Source organism: Phyllostomus hastatus, unplaced genomic scaffold (assembly GCF_019186645.2).
Source record: "Phyllostomus hastatus isolate PE091 unplaced genomic scaffold, TTU_PhHast_1.1 phas_scaffold_501, whole genome shotgun sequence".
Taxonomy (NCBI): Eukaryota; Metazoa; Chordata; class Mammalia; order Chiroptera; family Phyllostomidae; genus Phyllostomus; species Phyllostomus hastatus.
The window spans coordinates 35,888,095-35,908,354 of NW_025334033.1; the positions used below are offsets into that span (position 1 = coordinate 35,888,095).

General features: G+C 40.5%; 1 protein-coding gene across 1 annotated transcript; it reads left to right on the forward strand.

Annotated features, from left to right (window-relative positions):
• The first annotated feature begins 2,518 nt into the window (after positions 1-2,518).
• CDKN3 (cyclin dependent kinase inhibitor 3) lies at positions 2,519-18,509 on the forward strand. Its single transcript, XM_045822644.1, has 8 exons — positions 2,519-2,599; positions 4,793-4,875; positions 6,391-6,446; positions 6,969-7,013; positions 8,938-9,160; positions 12,807-12,838; positions 14,751-14,854; positions 18,294-18,509. The coding sequence occupies exons 1-8, from the start codon at positions 2,591-2,593 to the stop codon at positions 18,378-18,380; spliced, it is 639 nt and encodes a 212-aa protein (XP_045678600.1). The 5' UTR covers positions 2,519-2,590; the 3' UTR covers positions 18,381-18,509.
• The last annotated feature ends 1,751 nt before the right edge of the window (positions 18,510-20,260 follow it).

Here is a 20,260-nt window from a genome sequence, read left to right on the forward strand (position 1 = left end):
AAGGACCAGACAGCAAATATTTGCATATGCTTTGCAGGCCATACAGTCTGCATTGCAACTACTCAACTCCACTGTTATAGCACAGAAGCAGCCACAGACAACACTTAAATGAGTATGGCTGTGTTCCAATTAAACTTTACAAAAACAGACCTGTGGGACTTGGTCCATGGGCCAAAGTCTGCCAACCCCTGGACCAAACTTAAAAAACAAAACAACAACAAAAAAAGAAACCTCTCCATCACCTAGGTGAGATGTGTTTGTCTTTGGGTAAAGAAAGAGCAAGCCTGGACACAGTCCTGCTGGGGAGAACAAAGAGAAGTTAAAATATTCCAGTTTACCCAGCCCTCTATGCCCTCCTGCCATGGGACCGGAGCCCACTCTTCCTCTCCTCTGTGGAATCCACAGAAGCTACAGCAGACTGAGCTGTGCTCACATCCAGCTGAGGCCAGAGAGGCAAAACTTGCACAATACTTGAAGGCAGTGGGACTTAATTCCAAGGGAGGAGGTATATTTTGAGGAAATGTCAGGAACACCTGGTGCTGAGGATTAAAGGGAGAAGTGGAGAAAAGGCAGGAGTTAGGAAGTGAGGGAGCATCAACACGCTGAAGCCCACCCAGAGAGCACCTGTTCCCATGTCATACAGAGATATGAATGACCTTACCTAGATTCCAGGCCCTAATCTTTCTTTGAACCCTCTCTTGAATGCTTCAGAAAAGAAGCTCTTAAGCCTACCACAGGCCCTGCTTCACTTCCTACCACTCTCCACTTCACTCAGTCAGCTTCTCCCATACCGACCTCCTTGCTGTTCCTTGAACACACCTAGTATATTCCTACCTCAGGGCCTTTGTACCTCCTTACTCTTCAGACAGATTGAAAGCGCTTCCCCTAAATATTCAGATGGTTCATTCTCTTCATTTGGGTGTTTCTCAAATGACGTCTCCTCAGAGATATGGTCCTTGACTTTTCTATACAGAATGGCATCCTCATCGGGCTCCACTTATTTTAATTTTTCTTCACAGCACGTATCACTGCCTGTCTCCCCAATAGCATGTGAGTCGCATAAAGGCAAGGGCTTTACGTAGTTCACTCCAATATCCCAAGCACTTTGAATAGTACATAGGACACAGGTGGTGCTCAATTAATATTTACTGAATAAATGGATGAATCAACTCTAATATGTCTGTTATGGCTAATTCTGTGTCAACTCGATTGGGCATGGTGCACAGTTTTTTGTCAAGCATTATTCTGGATGTTTCTGGGAAGTGTTTTTGGATGGGATTAATATTTAACTGGATGAACTTTGAATAAAACAGACTCCCCTGCATAATGTGGGTCGGCCTTATCTAATCAGCTGAAGGCATGAATAGAACAAAAAGGGAAGAGGGCATTTTGCATCAGACAGCCTTTGAACTTCATAAGCAATATCAGCTAGTCCTGGTTCTATAGCAGCTTGACTGTCTTTGAACTCCAACCGTACTCTTTCCTGAGTCTCCAACCCCTCAGCCTCCCTCACAGGATTTTTGACCCACCAAGGCTCCACAATTGTGGAGGCCAATTCCTTAAAATAAACCTCTTTATGTATATATCCTACGGGTTCTGTTTCTCTGGAGAAAACTGAACGATGCAGTTTCTAAGTCAAATTGCTACATTCTTTACTAAGAAATTCTTCCTAATAACTGTATTAGGAAGAGTTGTTTTTCACAACATGAGTCAGGGAGCTGAAACTTCTACATATTTTTGTCAGATCTGCAGGTAATATCGCCCCAGGTGACTTTCTCCCCCCATGGCAAGCAAAACGGGCACTGGAGAATGCAGCAGAGAAAAATCAAACACATTTTTGAAAGATTATAGCCGATTAATTAAGAAATACTGGTGCTTGGAACCATCTGGAGATTTTTTATCTTTCCTTCGTACGATATTATTTCATTCATATTTAGTGAACAGGAAGGTTGATCTACACCCTAACCTGTCTAGATCCTAGAATAGTAAAGAACATAAAATATCAGACATACGAGGTATCTAGATTTTTAGCCATCTCCATGGTATTTGTATGACTACATATGACAATAATGATAAAGTCTACGGGATGTGACGTGTTTTCCTAAGATACTCCAGAGCAGGGCCCCGCCTTCCCACGCCATTCAAACAACTTTTCAAAAAGAAAAACAAAATTCTCTACCCTAATAGCACTTCGAAATCCTGCCATGAGGAAGCTCAGCTTCCCAGCCTTGCCAAGACGCTGGGGCTGCCTTTAAACCCTTTCGCCTAGCCCTGTCCCCGCCCCCTCCATCCACCTAACTGGCAGGAGGAAGGAGCTCTTCCAGCTAATCCAAGTTCAATAGGACCCTCCTCCCGCGCGTCTTTCAAAGCCCACCTAGGGGCCAATGAGCGGTTAGAGGCCGAGCCAGGGCACAAGGGGGGGCGGAGTAACAAAAAGGACGAGAGTGTGATTGGTTCCTAGAAGACGCCGAGCTCCACCTCACAAAAGGATATACCAATGAACTGAGCGGAGGGGCGGGCTCGGCACGGGGCTCAGAGACTCTGCTGCAACCGGGAGAAGGTGGCCGGTCACGACGTGGGGCGGCCAGCGATGAAGCCGGTGAGTCGGGGTGAGGCTTGGAGGAACGAAGACACAGGGCCTGGCTTCTGGTGTTGGCTCTTCGCCTTACAGTATAACCGATGTCAGTTAATTCTGGATCTCAGTTTTATTCTGCTCTCCAGTTCTTGGGCCCGGGGACAGCCCGGGGCTGGTCGTGGAATGACTCGCGCAATAACCGTCAGGGGTAGGGGAGGTGGCGCATCCCGGACCCGCGAGAGTGATGACTGCGAAAGAACAGGGTCGATGGAGAACGAGGGAAGATGGACATTTGCTGTGTGCGTCTTGGGGGCTTTGTGCTGTCGCTTGCGTAGTCTCCTAAGCCTCGCGACAGCCCTGCCAGAGAGGGCTTAGCCCCGTTTTACCAAGGAAACAGAAACTTAAAGAGCTTAAGTGTTTCAGTGTATCTCTATCGTCTACCGGATACCCCATCCCGAAAGGATGTACCGGGCTGCCCTGTGCCCCGGGAGCAGTCCTTGCCGTGGGCGAGGAAATTCTCATGAACGACGATTGCCAACCTTTGCTTCTAGGTGTTCTCACCACTGTAACCATCCCCCGGGGCCATCTGGCCCTGCGAGCCTTTCCCTGAGGTTCAGAATCCCTGGGTCTTGGCGAGTGGAAACGTCCAAATGTGTTAGGATTTGTAAACCTGTCTGAAAGAGCCTGAGAGAGTGGGCCACGCAAATTGAAAATCTTGAATCATCAAAATTGTTTTAAAGAGAAAGAAAAAAAAGCACAGATTCAAGAAGCTGAAGTCCCACCTGACTCACATCACCTACCACTACGGTTGACAAGTTATTGAAGGGCCTCCATTCGAGTTGAGTTGATAATCATAATACAAAGAGATGCAAAGCAACTCAAATCCATAGCCTAATTTGGCTCTGTAATGTGATCTTGAAATAACAAACAAGATCATTACAGAATATAGCTTCAAAGTTAGAAAGGTCATTAGGTGGTTACACTTACTAATCCTCATGTTATCATGGGGAAAGACATTAGCTGTCCTTCCCTACTGATGACCTCTTTCACTTCTTGTCCCCCTGGGGACAAGTGAGTGATCTGACCCTCAAGTTTGGGAGGAGCTGAACACAGATAGCTCAACCCTTCCCTTCTCTCTGCAGAGTCTCCATTCTGGAGTGCTCTCTGCCACCTGGGAGCCCTGGGATGTCATTGGCTGCCTGTGACTGGGAAATCCAGTTCTGGAGTGAAGAAGCCCACCAGATCACTGCTTTAAAGCCATATGATGCTCAGTAATAAAATTAACATATTGATCTCCATTTGCCTTTCCTATGTCCAACTAAGGAGAAGAAAGGTGTATTTTTATTGGTCCTGTAAAACTCCAACAGTCTTCCATGTAGAATGATGCCTACAGGATTGAGTTCCAGCTCCTTAGCACACCAAGTCTACCTCAATCTCTCCAGTCCAATGGTCCGCAAAGTTGAGGGCCAGTTATTCCACCTATACTCCTACCCCAACCAAACCACTGGGCTGCATGTGGGTTATTTTTTGATAAATAGGGTAGGTAAAACTACATTCTCTCTAGCTTCATCTCTGCTCTGATAACAGTTTCAAAATAAACAAGTCCTTTCTCCTTTTGCCATAATAGCCTTAACTTCTTCCCTACCTGCCTAAAACCTCCTGCTCATCCCTCAAAACCCAGCTAATACATCACCTCTGTGAAGCTTTCTCCAGCTTCCTAAATACTCATTCACTCCTTTTCTGCTCTAAACTGCATCCTTCTATTTTAGCACTTAAATTTTTCTTCTGTAATCTGTGCACACACACCTCTGGGTCTCCAATTATTCTGAAGTTAGGCTTTTTTATGGATCTTTGCTCTCCAGAACTTGGCAAATGAAGGTGCCCAGGAAATGTTTGTGAAGGGATGAATACATGTCACTGTGTAGTTGTGGAAAACAGATCCAGAATAAAATGACATCCGTATACAGTAAATGGCAGAGCCAGCACCGGAAGCTAGGTTTCTTGATTCCCAAACCAACTCTCTTCTACAAAGTGCTTAATTATTAATAGGATGGTAAATTGCAATAATTTAGTATTGATATGGCTGATCTCTCTGATATTCCATATTGAATAAATTGAAAATATGCACTCAGTGCATGTTTAAGCAAAGATCATTTGTACTAAGAGTATACCTAAATAGTCTTTACAGCTATTTAACATAACCATTTTCCTTTGAAGCCTAGTTCATTGCAAACAAGTGAGTTTGACTCATCAGATGAAGAGCCTATTGAAGATGAACAGACTCCAATTCAGATATCATGGTATGTTAACATTTGTGACCAATGATGAGCTAAAATATTTGATTTGTATGTCATAATCTTTGTAGCATGAAGAACATATTGAAAATATGTAATGATTCTCTCCCACTGTTTATATAATTCTAATCTTTACAGGATTGTTTAACACCATGATTTATTTACTGTCTATGATAGAATTAGGCTTTTTTGCTGGTGGGGGTAGGGGGTCCTTTATACTTTGAGAAAACCACAGTAGAAACAAGTAAGGAGTTGAGATTGGACTAAAACAATCTCCCATTTAGTACCAAAACCTACTTATTCTTTTATGACCAAAGGTAAGCACACTTACCAAACAGGGTATTTAATCATTTTATCATTTATCATTTAATCATTTATCATTTAGTCAAATCCTAGAACTGCCTTCCACAGTAATTCATCTGTCAGCAGACCATTTAAGAAAAAACCACATTACCATAGATACAATAACAAATACAAATGTCTCTATATAAAATCAAGTTCCATATCTTGGCAGTGACTAATGGTTATACCAGATTCTCTACACCCAGCAACCAAATTCTTTCTTGCTTTCTTGTAAATGTAATAATCTTCTTGAAGAAAGCTGTTCCCTATTGTAGGAAGAGAAAAACAGTACAGTGTTGTTCCTGAAGTTTTTTATTCTGCCATCAAATAACAATTATCTTTCATTGCCCCTTTTAACCCCATTTTAAACTCAAAAATCCATCTAATTTTCAAAGCCAGGTGGTATTTACCATATTTTTGGACCATAAACACACCTAGGTTTTAGAGGAAAATAGGGGAAAAAATTTTGAAGCAAAAAATGTGGTAAAGTGTTTAATAACATAAATAACATGGTATTTCACCAATGTAAATGTAAACAGAACACAACAGCAGCATTAACAACCATTATTCCTCCCAAATGCAGTGGGAGGGGGATACATCTTATAGTCCGAAAAAATGGTGTGTTTCCCTCTAAACTCTTATGTTTTGCAAATAAGGTAAACCTCGGCTCCCTTCACGACTAAGTACTGCAAACTGGGGTTATGGTTTCTAGAAATTATTTCATTCTAACCAAAATCCATTACAACAAAGAATGGGTGGCCTGTAATTTTTTATCATATGAAATTTGATCTGTTTAAGGAGGTCCTACGAAGAAATCTTAAAATAGTAGAATGAATGCTGGGGATGAAATTGTCAGATGGTCCTTTTCCAGCTTGGTTACTAACACCAAATATCTCAAGTGACTTAAGTACACTTTATACTAACTGTAGGCATTCTGGTCTTGGCACTTTTTAGGACTTAAATGTTAACAAAGCAAGTAATAAGTCTCTGTTTCAAAACTTTTTGTGATCAATTTTTTGTGACCAATACATTGATATTTAACTATGAATTTTTGTTTTGTGACTACAATAAACCTTTAAAACACCCTTGTTCAGTGGCAAGCACACACATTTGTTACATTGCATTTCCATTTATAACTTTTTAAGAAGTGAACTAAACAAAGTTTTCTTTTCTTTTCAGGCTACCCCTGTCACCAGTGAATTGTTCTCAGTTTCTTGGTTTATGTGCTCTTCCAGGTGGGTAACACAATAGTTGGCTTCTTGTTGATATTTTTAAAGGCTTTTTGTTAGTTTGGTCAGCTAACACATTATTCTCTGTACTGATGATTAGAATTTCATAGGCCATCAGCATGGGGAACTCACTTTTGGGGAGCCCTTATGGTGGCCGTGGATAAAGGAACAGAGCTCCACTCTTCAAGCCTTCCAGACCCACACTTACAGTTCTGTATTTCTGATTTACCTATTTTAGTATAAGTTAAATACTGCGTACAACGTGAGGCTGACTGTAGCCAGGTACTTGTTATGGAAAGGACATGACATAAATAAACTTTATATTAGGATTTTCTTCATCTGAGATCTATAAATCCCTGGACTATATTCCTAAGAATATAAGAAATTGAAATTTACATTCAAAATGGAAATGAAACATATAAACGTTCATATGGAATGACTTTCTAAAGTAGCTATATTGTGTTAAAGTATACTTGTTGTTACATGACCAAAAACTGACTTCTCCACTTATCTTATTACTACTTACAGGTTGTAAATTTAAAGATATTAGAAGAAATATCCAAAAAGATACAGGTAGGTGTAATATGATGATACTGTTGCATGATACTAAAAAACTCAGATTTTCAAGATATCCTATTCTAGTTAGCCTGGAATTGTCAAGGCTACTAGGCCTACCAATGTCGTTTGATCAGAATAAAAATGTAATACTGCTTGATTCTGACCAGTATAGACTTTTTTAAATCTTAAAATTTCTTCCTGGTTGTTTTAGACTATCAACTTGCTGATGTACTTCCTCTAATTTATTCCTTACCTACGGAGAAGGACTTGAAGAGGCTAATAGATTAGTTGACCCTTGCAGTATTTGTAAAGATTTTCTGATTTAGAGACACCCACCTGGTAGGAAATTTCCACTTGGAGAACATTTCATGTAAATCACTGGTTCAGGAACCAATCTTACACATTTTGGAAAGCCCTATTTATTTAGTATCTTCTACAAAAGGGGTTTCCAATATTTTACGAAACCTTTTGTTTTCCAGTGGAATCCAATATATAAACCAGAAGACAGTGTTTGATGCAGGGACACCTAGGATCTCCTTAAGCAGTTACTGTGCTTCCTCCTTAGAGTCCTCTCCAGGGACGTTTGAAAAACCACTGTAATTGAAATTTTCCAATGTAACAGTATTATGTGGAGCATCCCTGGTCAGTAAGAAATATAGTGGGATCCACAAATAGAAGCTATATATGTAACCTCACATTTTCTAGTTGTCATGTTAAAAAAGTAAAAAAGGTGAAATTAATTTAATAATATATGCTATTTAACCTAATATAGCCTAAATAGAATCATTTCAATGGGTGTTTATTATAAAACAAATTATCTATGAGTTTTTTTGTATTTAATCTTTGAAATTAGATATGTATTTTTCACTTAGAAAATATTTCAATCTAATCACATTTCAAGTGCAAATCTAGAGGTTCGTGATCAAAGGCACTTTGTATAATACTTAAATAGCTAAATGTCCTTGGATTTAGGAGGCAGGGAGGGAGAGGAGACTCACATCTGCCAGAATTAATTATTCATTATCAACCAAATCCTCTAGAGCGAATATTGCCATAATAAAGTTCTAATGTAGTCCTGGCTGGTGTGGTTCAGTGGGCTGAGTAGCCTGCAAACCAAAAGTGGCTCAATTCCCAGAGAGGGAACATGCCTGGGTTGTGGACCAGGTCCCAGATGGGGGTTATGCAGGAGGCAACCGATGGATTCTCAACCTCTTTCTCCCTCCCTTCCCCTCGCTCTAAAAAATAACTAAAATCTAAAAGGAAAGTAAGTTCTGGTGTATAGAATGGCCTATGGTACTATTGCTTGGTTCATCTTCAGTATACTAAAAGTAACTAAGTTGCATAATTCTAATGCTTTATTTCCTAAGGACCTAGTGCATAAATTAAATGCATGATGGTATGGCACAGCATGACTATTAGGGAGAACACCAGAGCTCTGGCACCATGGCTGTGCTGGAGATTTTACATACAATGCTTAGGGCAGAACATGAAAGCAGCAAACGTGACTGGTTTTGTGAGAAGACAGAGGGGGGAAAAAGTGCTGTCATCCCTTCTCAAGAGTTTATGTTGAAATAGTAGGTGTTTTTAAATGCAAAAAAAAAAAAGTATTGTAAATTTTTTTTTCAAGAACAGCAATATAATTGACTCATCTTAAAATTCAGTAAAAAGTATTTTGATTTATAAAGTCAGGTTTAATTTTAATCACATTTCATATCAGATGCTTCTAAATCCTATTTCGTGCTTAGTGACTTGATTTTCACCCTAGTTCCAAGGCACATTAATATTGTAGATTATCAGTAAATACTTCAAATGTATAGATTGTCATTTGTTATGTGTTTAGTTTGAGTTAAGAAATGTAACTCCATATTCTCCCTCTTGACTGGAATTAACTCTGAAATGTTTTATACGTGTGTGTGTCTGTATTTTGGTCTATTGGCAGAAGAACTAAAGAGCTATGGTATACAGGACATATTTGTTTTCTGCACCAGAGGGGAACTGTCCAAATACAGAGTTCCAAACCTTCTGACCCTCTACCAGCAGTATGGAATCATCACTCACCACCACCCGATCCCAGAGGGAGGGACTCCTGACATAGCCAGCTGCTGTGAAATAATGGAGGCGCTGACAATCTGCCTTAAAAATAACCGAAAAACCTTAATACAGTAAGTTCTCCTTCTCTCCATACATTACATGAGAAATGTCCTAGTCAGAATGATGTCTCAGATTATATTCAGTTATTACCTACTTTTTGTTGCAAGGATCAAAAAGAAATAATGTACAAAAAGTACTAGCACAATACCTGGTACAGAACAAGCACTCAAAAATTTGCTGTTATTCCTTTTGAAGAGTAAAACAATAAATGAGTAGATTTAGACATTTTTAGAATAGAGTTACAGGCTTTATTCTTTTCCTTTTTGTCTTAGACCTTTAGTTATAATTTTGGGACCCTCCCTCCCAAAAAAGGTGGTGCATTATTCTCATGTTAACATTACTTATTGGTCAGTCTTTTAGGGGCTTCCGTCAGCAAGCAAGTCAATTTTTCAAAAATTGGCAGCAAAGAACCTTGGCTGGTGTGGCTTAGTGGTCAAAAGGTTACTGGTTCGATTCCCAGTCAGGGGACATGCCTGGGTTGCAGGCCAGGTCCCCCATTTGGGGCATGTGAGAGGCAACCAACCTGTGTTTCTCGTGCACATCAATGTTTCTCTCCATCTCTTTCTCCCTCCCTTCCCTTCTTTCTAAAAATAAATAAAATCTTTTTTAAAAATTGGGAGCAAAGAAATCATCTCTAAGCAATGAGCAGTCTTAAAAATATGACTTGAAAATTATCTTTGATGATATAAACTTGCTACCAGAATGCAAGAGGGACTCTCATTATTTGTCAGTGGCTCTACAAGCTGCTGATATGAAAGTTTAAAACAATAAAATAGACTGAGGAAAACAATGAGGAGAGAAGAAAGCAGCAGCTTGGAGAAAAGAAGAGAGTGACAGCTCGCAGTAGACCGTAGCAAAGATGAGCAGTGGCACTATGGATAAGAACAGCACACACTCTGCCAGAAGTGAAACACAGCAGGGAGGGCTGGTCCTAGTCCTTCTATGTGCTAATTTAATTTTTTGTATCCTAATAGGATGCTTAATTCTTTCTGGAACAAGATACAACATTAAATACTTTGATACCTCAAAAGCTCTGAAGTCCCAGAACTCATTGCATTGAGCTAGAAAGTATGAGGATTCTACTGAATACCTGCATAGTCTTAGGCCCCCTAGGCCAATGGCAAGCTCAGCCAACTTCTCTTCCTCCGCCTAGAGCTCAGTGGCCTCGTGCCAGTAGTTCCTGTTTTGGAGGCAAACCAAACTAGTGCAGGGTCCTTGAGGAAACACACCTGTTTGTGGCCAAACTCACCTCCCACATACAGAGAACTACAGCCTGCAGAGTAGAGAAGAAGGAACTGGAAGCCATCCTCTGGTCCATATTTGCAAACTTTCTCTAGAGAAAAGCATCATCTCTCACTGCAAGCAATTATTAATTGCTTTACTAATTATACAAGCAAAATTTTAGAATACTTGTCTATGCTCATTTTTCTAAGTCTAAGTAAAATAGCTTTAGATAATTAGATGTAGCTAATCAAAACAGTTTCCAATTTTTGGACGCATTTTTCAAACCAATTCTGAGATTTTTTTTTCCCAACTAAATCTTGGAAAGAGGCTTCTACTGAAGTTTCCAGAGATCAAACTAGCTCAGATTAGTGAAGCTTAACAAGTTCCACTCTAACAGGTTCTAGCAAATCAAATGCTCTGATGTTGGAACAGAATACAGACAGGATAGAAAGGTGAATGGGCAGCCTTTCATGTTAAATGCTTCAGGCCCCCATAAATCTTTACATCTGATGACTGGAAGTTGTCCGAGACCTTCCAAAGGTGTTGTGGAGTAACTATGACAAAGACACTTTCCATCCATTCTGCCATCCTTGAGGGCCCACATTGCTAGACAGCTCCTAGGTTTATCCTCAGAAACAGGGTCTGGTCATTTTCTGTCTTGTCCACTGGTGCTGTCTCACTGATCATCCCTGGACATTTTCATTATTTTATAAAGTCAGCGAACACTGCTTGCCTACCATGATATACCATCTCCTAGGGTTTTTGTAACAAAGTACTACAGACTAGACAGCTTAAAACAACAGAAGTTCATTTTCTCTCAGTTCTGGAAGCTGGAAGCCCCATACCAAAACCAACTGCCTCACTCACTCTGAGACTCTAGACAGGACCCTTCCTTGCCTCTCCCTGGCTTCCAGTGGTGGCCGCCAGTCCTTGGTGTTGCTTGGCTTGCAGCTGCATCACTGCAGTCTCTGCCTCTGTCATCACAGGATTCTCCCTGTGTGTTTGTGTCTTCATGTGGTGTTTCCTTTCATAAGAACACCTGTCAGATTAGGTCAGGGCCCACCCCGATGACCTCATCTTACCTTGATTACACCTGCAAAGACCCTATTTCCAAATAAGGTCACATTCACAGGACTTCAACACATCTTTTTGGGGACACAATTCACCCCATAACACCCACTGTATCCCAAACTGAATCCAAAACACACACTGTGAAGCACACCCCCCACCCTGAGGAACCCACAGCTAACGACACTACCACGTAAGTGCAACAAGACCCTCACAAGGTGTGTGTGAGGCAGCACACAGGATAGCGGTGGTTTCTGCCAGGCACAAGGCATTTCAGGCAATGAAATGTGAGCTGGGTTTTGAAGGATGAGTAGGAACCCATCAGTCAGAGAAAGGAGGAAAGATAAGGGTAGCAGGAGGTATAAAGTGGTATCCGTCCTGCAGGAAGCCACGGCAGGGTCCTCTCTACCTTTCTGCAGCAGACCCTCATCTCTGAGGCAGGCCTACATCTGGGACACTGAGTAGAAAGGAAGCCCATGAATCCTCGAAAGGTCTGGTCCACTGTCTCATATCCTATCACAAGACATCCCCACAGCTTCATCTACAATACAGTGTAGTTACTGATGTTCAGGATAGGTAACCAGCACCCAGTCAGGTTCAGTATACCCTCTAAGAAAGTTAGGAATTGTGTACTCATTTTTCAGGGTCTTTGAAAATGCTTTCAATAGTTTTGTTGCTTTCAAGGTTAAACTTCATTTTTTGGAAAGTTCAGTTATGCAGAATTGCTACTATCTTCACAATGCTAACGTGAACTTCTTACTCTGTGCCGAGCTCTGGTCTAAGTCCTTCGCAGATGTTACCTCACTCAGTCCTCACTGCTGCTGTCCCCATTTTACAGGGGAAAAGGCAGAGGCCCAGAGAAGCTAAAGAACTTGCCTAGGTTCACGCATGTCATCAATGACAGACCTAGGATTCACCCCGGCAGTGGGGCTCCCATGCTAACCCTCTGTGACACGCCACCTCCACACCCTCTTTAGATACACGGAGTTACTATACGGACAGCAGTAAAACCATAACCACTAAGGTTTTATTCAGGCAGAAAGATAACCCAAGTAGTGACTAGTAAATAGTCTAATTTCTGTCTATTTAGTACTTGTTACTAGTTCCACCTCTCTGATGTAGACCCTGGAGTTTAAACAGGTCACTAAATAGGCCTTGCCTACCTTGACCCTTAGAGGAGTTCAAATATCTAACAAATAAGCACTTTGCTCTTCATTAATTCAAAAAAATTTATTAATCTTGGTGTGCAAGGCACCATGCCAGGCATTAGAGTTTGAAATAGGTGGCAGAAAGAAAAAGTGTTTAGTTGTAATTGTTGGGATGGAAAGAAAATATACAAATTCGAAAACTCTACTTCCCTTTCAGCTGTTATGGAGGAATTGGAAGATCTTGTCTTGGTAAGAAATCTATTTTCATTATTCAGTTTTTTTTTAACTTCAAAGTACACAAACTCCTGTTTCTGGGCCATATGCCCACTGTAGGAGAACAAAACAAAACACAGCACAAGTCTGCTAAGACCCTTTGGTTCATTTCAGGCCCTAAATTCGGTGTCCCCTAGGAAGCTGAGGTGGGTCTGGGTGGTGCTTCAGCATTGTTTTGGAGGATTCTTCAGAACAAAATTTTTAAGTCTTAGCACTTGCATTCTTGTGTTTTGTTTTGTTTTGCTTTGTTTTGTTATTCTTGTGCAGGTGGTACACTGAGAGTGACTTCTAAATAATATCCACTGGTAACATAAGTATGAAAACTGAAGTTAAGTACCATATGTTAACTTTAAACCTTTTTAAATGTGTTAGAGAAAACAACAGGTAATGAAATGCCACACTGGAGTGACAGTGATTCCTTTTCGTTTTGGACAGTATGGAAATTAGAAACTTTTGTGGTTCCAAAGAACACTATCAAAATCAGAAGTCAACCCACAGAATGGAGAAAATATTTACAAACCATATATCTGATAAAGGACTCACCTAGAATATATATAAAGAACTCTTCCTGGCTGGCGTAGCTCAGTGGATTGAGCGCGGGCTGGGAACCAAAGTGTCCCAGGTTCGATTCCCAGCCAGGGTACATTCCTGGGTTGCAGGCCATAACCCCCAGCAACCGCACATTGATGTCTCTCTCTCTCTCTCTCTCTCTCTCTCTCTCTCTCTCTCTCTCTCTCTCTCTCTCAAAAAAAAATAATAAATAAATAAAATCTTTTTAAAAAGTTTCAAAACTACATTAAAAAAAAAACTCTTACAACTCAATAATAAGAGAAACAGTCCAATTAAAAAATCTGAATACATATTTCTCCAAACAAAATATACAAATGACCAATAAGCATCTGAAAAGATGTTCAACATCACTGGTCATCAGGAAAATGCAAAACAAAGCCACATAATGAGATACCACTTAACACCCATTAGGATGACTATTATCCAAAAAACAGATAGTAAGCATCTGCTAGTATGTGGAGAAACTGGAACCCTCATACACTGCTGGTGGGAATGGTGAATGGTGCAGCTGCACTTGAAGAGAGTCGGGCAGCTCCTCAAACAGTTAAACACAGAGTTACCATCTGACCCAGCAATTCCACTCCTCGGTATAGACCCAAGAGAAATAAAAGCATTTGTCCACACAAAAACTTATTCATGAATGTTTATAGCAGCATTATTCCTAAAAGCCAAAAGATGGAAATAACCTATGTGTCCATCCATTGAAAATAAACAAAATGTGTATCCACGTAATGACCTGTTCATCCATAAAAAGGAGTGAAGTGCTGACACATGCCACAGTGTGTGTGAATCTTGAACACATCACACTACATGAAAGAAGCCAGCCACAAAGGCCCACATGTGATTCCATTTATATAAAATGTCCAGAAGAGGCAAATCTCCGGAGACAGAAAGCAGGTTCTTGGTTGCTCAGGGCAGGGGTGATGAGATGGTAGGGGGATAAGAACAGGGTTCAGGGTTTCTTTTTGGAGGTGATGAAGATGCCCTGCAACTGACTTTGGTGATGGCTGCTCGTGTCTGTGAATCCACTGCAGTCCACTGACTTGTGTACTTCAAATTGCATCTTTACATGGTGTATGAATTGTAGCTCAATAAAGCTATGTAACGGAAAACACGAGAATGAAGCCATTGCTCAACTTTCATAAAACCAGTCATTTAAAATCATAATTTAATTGTCAAAAACATACACTCAGGCCTCAGTCTTTTATTTCAAACAACTATACCAAACTTTGTCTTCTGTACCAACATAAGTCTAATTAAATATAAAATACCCTATTATTATTTAATAATATACTATTTTTCTATCATGTCCTGTTAGTAGCCGCTTGTCTCCTACTCTATCTGTCTGACACGGTGTCGCCGCAGCAAGCCATAGACAGCCTGAGAGACCTGCGAGGATCTGGGGCCATACAGACCATAAAGGTGAGGAGGCTGCCTGTCTCTGCGCAGGTGTGCGCAGGGGGCAGACTGGCACAGACACAGTGGAATTCAGCACTGTGGGGGAGGAAAAAACTTCCCCTTCCCTCCTCTGGTTCTTTTTGGCTGGTTGAATAATCAAAGCAATGGGAGACAGATTGACAAGAGAAAATCAAATTTAATTTCATGCACACAGGAACTACACATACAGGAGTCAGAGACAAATGGAAAATGACACATATATTCTGAGCCAGGGATGAGGCCACGCACCTTGGGGCATCAGAAGGTCACTGCAGGGAGAACAGGTGTTCAGGGACCAGTAGTTTGCCCGGCCATAGAGACGGGTTATCATCAACGTCTCAGTGTGGGCAAGGCCCCTAATTCAGAAAGTTCGGGTTGAGGGGTGGGTGGCAGAAGTTTCTGTTGAGCCCACTGGGTCTCATTTGCCTTTAGCTCAAAATGATCCATGTACCACTGAAGCAGATCTTAGGGTTGCTGGTTCTGAACCCCTTATATCATCAAAAGGGCAATGAATATCCAAAGCATTGTATTTTTATATATAACCCATTTATATTTTGATTTTTAAAAATTTGTATTTAGCCCTGGCTAGTGTGGCTCAGTGGATTGAGTGCCAGCCTGTGAACCAAGGGGTAGCTGTTTGATTCCTCGTCAAGGCGCACACCTCGGTGGCAGGCCAGATCCCCAGTGAGGGGCGGCCACACACTGACGTTTCTCTTACTCCCTCTCTCTCCCTTCTCCTCTCTCTAAAAAAGTAAAATCTTTAAAAAATAAATTTGTATTTAAATATAACCTGGAGGTGTTGAGAAGTTCACAGTATTGCAAACAAAATAATGAAAAACTTGAACGTCCCAGTTTACTCTTTCAGGATCTGCAACTGTTAGGCTGTGCCCATTCAGTTCCAGGAGTGATCCTCTCACTTGGAGAAAGGAGAGGGTTACTATAAACTTAGTAGTTTCTTGGTTAGATTTATGTCCACAAAGTTCTACTGAAGATCCCCTTATATCACCAAAACACTTAATAGACGAATGGCTATAGCACAAAAAATATACATCAACACTAATTATCTTTCACTGTCCATAATCAAAGTGATTTGTCCACATTGACTTTGCCCTTTTTTAAAAGGACTTTATTTATTTTTAGAGAGAGAGGGAAAGGGAGGGAGAAAGAGAAACATCGATGTGCGAGAGAAACATTGATCAGTTGCCTTTTGCAGGTCCCCAGTCAGGGACCTGGCTCACAACCCAGGCATGTGCCCCAACCTTTTGGTTACCAAAAGGTTGCCCATTAGATTCAACCCACTAAGCCACACCAGTCAGGGCTGACTTTGCCCTTCAAAAAAACACTATGGCGGCAGTACCCAAGGATATTATATATTAATCATGTTGCTGAAAAGATTCTACAGCTTTTGCTTTATTTGTAGCTCTGTAAAGCTAAACTGGGGGCAGGCACTAAAGAATCCTGGCCTTTAGGCAGCCCGCTGAGCTAGACAGTCCCTCTCCCCAGGATGCAAGTCTGACCAAGCAGAATGAATGGGAATTACTATAACTGATAAATTCACCAAGCAGCCTGATTCTCAGTGCTCAGATAAGGCCGTTCACAAAACAGTCCACACAGGATCTACTTCACTGCACAGGGTCTGAAAATAGAGCTCCCTTTATTGTTAAAATCAAGTGGTGCTTCAAACTCCAGATGTTAAGTCTGTCTTTGAAACAAATACACGGTCAAACATATGTGTATATGTGCACAAGTATATGCAGATTTTGCATCTTGAATCTTGGAGAGCACCGAGCCCACAGTGCTACAGGCTGCCGTCCATCCGTCAGCAGCATTCTGTGGCACGCAGGCTGTTCCCCATGAGCACGTGCAATTTCACCCCCTCGGTCAGGAGAGGAAATGAAATTATTAGCAGAATGAGAATACCCTCTAGAAAGCTATTAAAACCCTAAATAAATTTTTTAAAATTTTGATTTAACTATTAAGATTAATGATTTGTAACATTAACTACTATGAAAATTATTCCAAATGGGTTGTCACACAAAAATACCAAAAGGGGGGGGGGTGTCTTCTATAAATTAATAGATTTTTCCTGACTACACCACTATTACAGAAAGTGCCTTCTTCTCCCTCCTTACTCCCCCCTCCCACACCGGGAAAATACACTAGCAAGAATGAATCACTTCATGTACTATTTTAAATCTTATCTGCTCCTGCCAGTGAAGGGAGAAAGGATTTTTACAGATTTATAGATCACTCATCTCAAGCTACTGATTTTGATTTTTTAAATATATTTTATTGACTATGCTATTATATTGTCCCATTCCCCCCTTCATTCCCCTCCACCCCGCACACCCCACCACATCCCCCCCTAGTTCATGTCCATGTGTTGTAAGTTCTTTAGCTTCTACATTTCCCGTACTATTCTTGCCCTCCCCCTATTTTCTACCTACCATCTATGCTACTTATTCTCTGCACCTTTTCCCCCCTCTCTCCCACTCGCCTGTTGCTAACCCTCCATGTGACCTCCATTTCTGTGGTTCTGTTCCTGTTCTAGTTGTTTGCTAAGTTTTTGTTTTAGGTATGGTTGTTAGTAACTGTGAGTTTGCTGTCATTTTACTATACATTTTTTTATCTTCTTTTTCTTAGATAAGTCCGTTTAACATGTCATATAATAAGGGCTTGGTGATGATGAACTCCTTTAACTTGACCCTATCTGAGAAGCACTTTATCTGCCCTTCCATTCTAAATGAAAGCTTTGCTAGATAGAGCAATCTGGGATGTAGGTCCTTGCCTTTCATGACTTGGAATACTTCTTTCCAGCCCCTTCTGGCCTACAAGGTCTCTTTTGAGAAATCAGCTGACAGTCTGATGGGAACTCCTTTGTAGGTTACTGTCTCCTTGTCTCTTGCTGCTTCTAGGATTCTCTCCTTCATTTTAATCTTGGCTAATGTAATTATGATGTGCCTTGGTGTGTTCCTTCTTGGGTCCAGCTTCTTTGGGACTCTCTATGCTCCCTGGACTTCCTAGAAGTCTATTTCCTTTGCCAGATTGAGGAAGTTCTCCTTTATTATTTGTTCAAATAACTTTTCCACTGGTTGCTTTTCCTCTTCCCTTTCTGGTACCCCTGTAATTCGGATGTTGGAACATTTAAAGATGTCCTGGAGGTTCCTAAGCCTCTCCTCATTTTTTTGAATTCTTGTTTCTTCACTCTTTTCTGTCTTTCTTCCTTCTGTTCCACTCCATTGATTTTAAAGCAAGTTTTTCACACTTCATGTAGCTTTACTGAAAGAGAAATGCTTGCTTACCCCCAAAGGATGTAGAGCTGTTCTTAGCAAATGGTTTTGACTCCTGATTCCTACCAGCATTGTGACTACTTTAGTAAGTAGTTTTCTACCATGCATTTCAATGTATCTTAATTCTTTTTCAGCAATATAATTATCTTCATGAGTTCCGGGACAAACTAGCTGCACATCTGTCATCAAGAGATTCACTATCAAGATCTGTATCTAGATAAAAAGAATTTCAAACAGCATATGTATGACCGTGTCTGATACTTGAGTTCTCTTAACATAATATGAACTAGTGTTACCAACTTGAATGTAAATGAATATGTGCAGATATTCCTAAAGCTTTTATTGACAAATTTTACTGAGTCTCTTTCATCTCTTATAGGAGATATAAAAATTGTTATATAATTTTCCTTTTTAAAAATGAAATGCAGATCGTGCTGAAAAAGCATACGGAAAAAATACTTTATTGCATATTTTTATTATTTACCAAACTTTGACCTCACTTAGTATTTGTAACCACTGGGTGGCACGGAACATAGTATTAAGTGGGAAAATTGGTATAAGTACCCAACCTAAAATTATTTAACTTTCACCCTTTATTCCCCTCAAAAGCTCCAACTTTTCCTTCTTCACAGACATACACAATTGTGAGGGACCCTATGAATCATCCAGCCACCTCCCTCCCAACACCAGACCATCCCCAGCAGGTGTTTATCCAGTATTTGCTTGGACATTTTCAGAGACAAGGGATTCTTGGCTCAGACAGCTGCTCTGTTTTTAGAACATTTTTTTCCCACCCTAGAAACTACACAAAATGAATTTAATCCCTTTTTCACATTTATTGCATCAAGTACTTGTAGATTAACAATCTCCAGTTCTATCACTCCTTCACCCTACCTCATGCTACCGAACATTTTTTTCTCTTTAAATTCAACACTGAGCCACCAAAAGTGGTCATTTGGACTATAGACAAAGATTATACAATGAGTCAAAGCCACCTGTTTTCACAGGTGTCAGTGGTTTGTGTCGTAAGAGGTAGGTCCCTGGCTCTCTTGGATACTGGTAATCACAAATGTGAGCCCGGGGTCATAGGCACTTACACACAAGACAAAGTAAATTTCACCACATCAAAACTTAGTTTTTAAATGTGTAATTACCAAAAACAAGCTTATGTTGTCTTCCATTCCTCTTGCTGCTTCTGAACTGCTTTAATTTCATTAGGGAATTTTTTAAATCATTTTTTAAAATTGTTATTCTATCAGTTGTCCCAATTTCCCCCCTTTGCCCTCCTCCACCCATCCCACCCCCTGCCCCAGCTCCCAGTCAGTCCCCACACTGGTGGTGTCCAAGTCTGTGGGTCATTCACTCATGTTGTCTGGTCCCTTCCGCTCCTTCCCACCATTATCCTCCTCCCGCCTCCCCTCTGATCACTTTCAGTCTGTTCCATGTTTCCATGCCTGTGGTTCTGTTTTGTTCATTAGTTTATTGTGTTCATTACATTCCTCTTACAGGTGAGATCATATGGTATTTGTTTTTCACCGACTTATTTCACTTAGCATAATATTCTCCAGTTCCATCCATGCTGTCACAAAAGGTAGGAGTTCTTTCTTTCTGCTGCGTAGTAATCCAATTACTAATGCTGTTTGGGAACTTAGACCAAAGATCCAGTATTTACCATAATATACAATCAATATTTTAGTACTCATATATACTCTACTTCTAGAACTTAAGGTTTTATAAGAATACTAAGGAGGATAGGAAAAAAACACATATTCAGCCAATACCTGCACGTTTAAACTAGGGATTTCTTATCTAACATAACAAATGCCAACTTCTAGCAAGAAAGTTATTTTTTTGAAGTAGAGGCTGTAATCATAGATTGACCCTCCTCATCATTTTGGTATTACAACCAACTATAATGTAAAAATCACAGTATTCTATTAGATTTTAGGAAGTCACTGATACTGACATGACCGAATCTTGTAGTAGCTTTCTTCCAATATACCGGTCTATGTATAGCTTGTTCGTGAACACTTTAAGAAAATGGAAGGAAAGTACTGGCATGGATTAATCAAATCCTTTATAATCAACTGAATATTCAAAA

Bases quoted from the DNA above. Each gene is read 5' to 3' on its own strand.
- CDKN3 (XM_045822644.1), top strand. The intron at 7,014-8,937 runs GTAGGTGTAATA...GTCTATTGGCAG, and splicing joins AAATATCCAAAAAGATACAG to AAGAACTAAAGAGCTATGGT. The intron at 14,855-18,293 runs GTGAGGAGGCTG...ATTCTTTTTCAG, and splicing joins GGGCCATACAGACCATAAAG to CAATATAATTATCTTCATGA.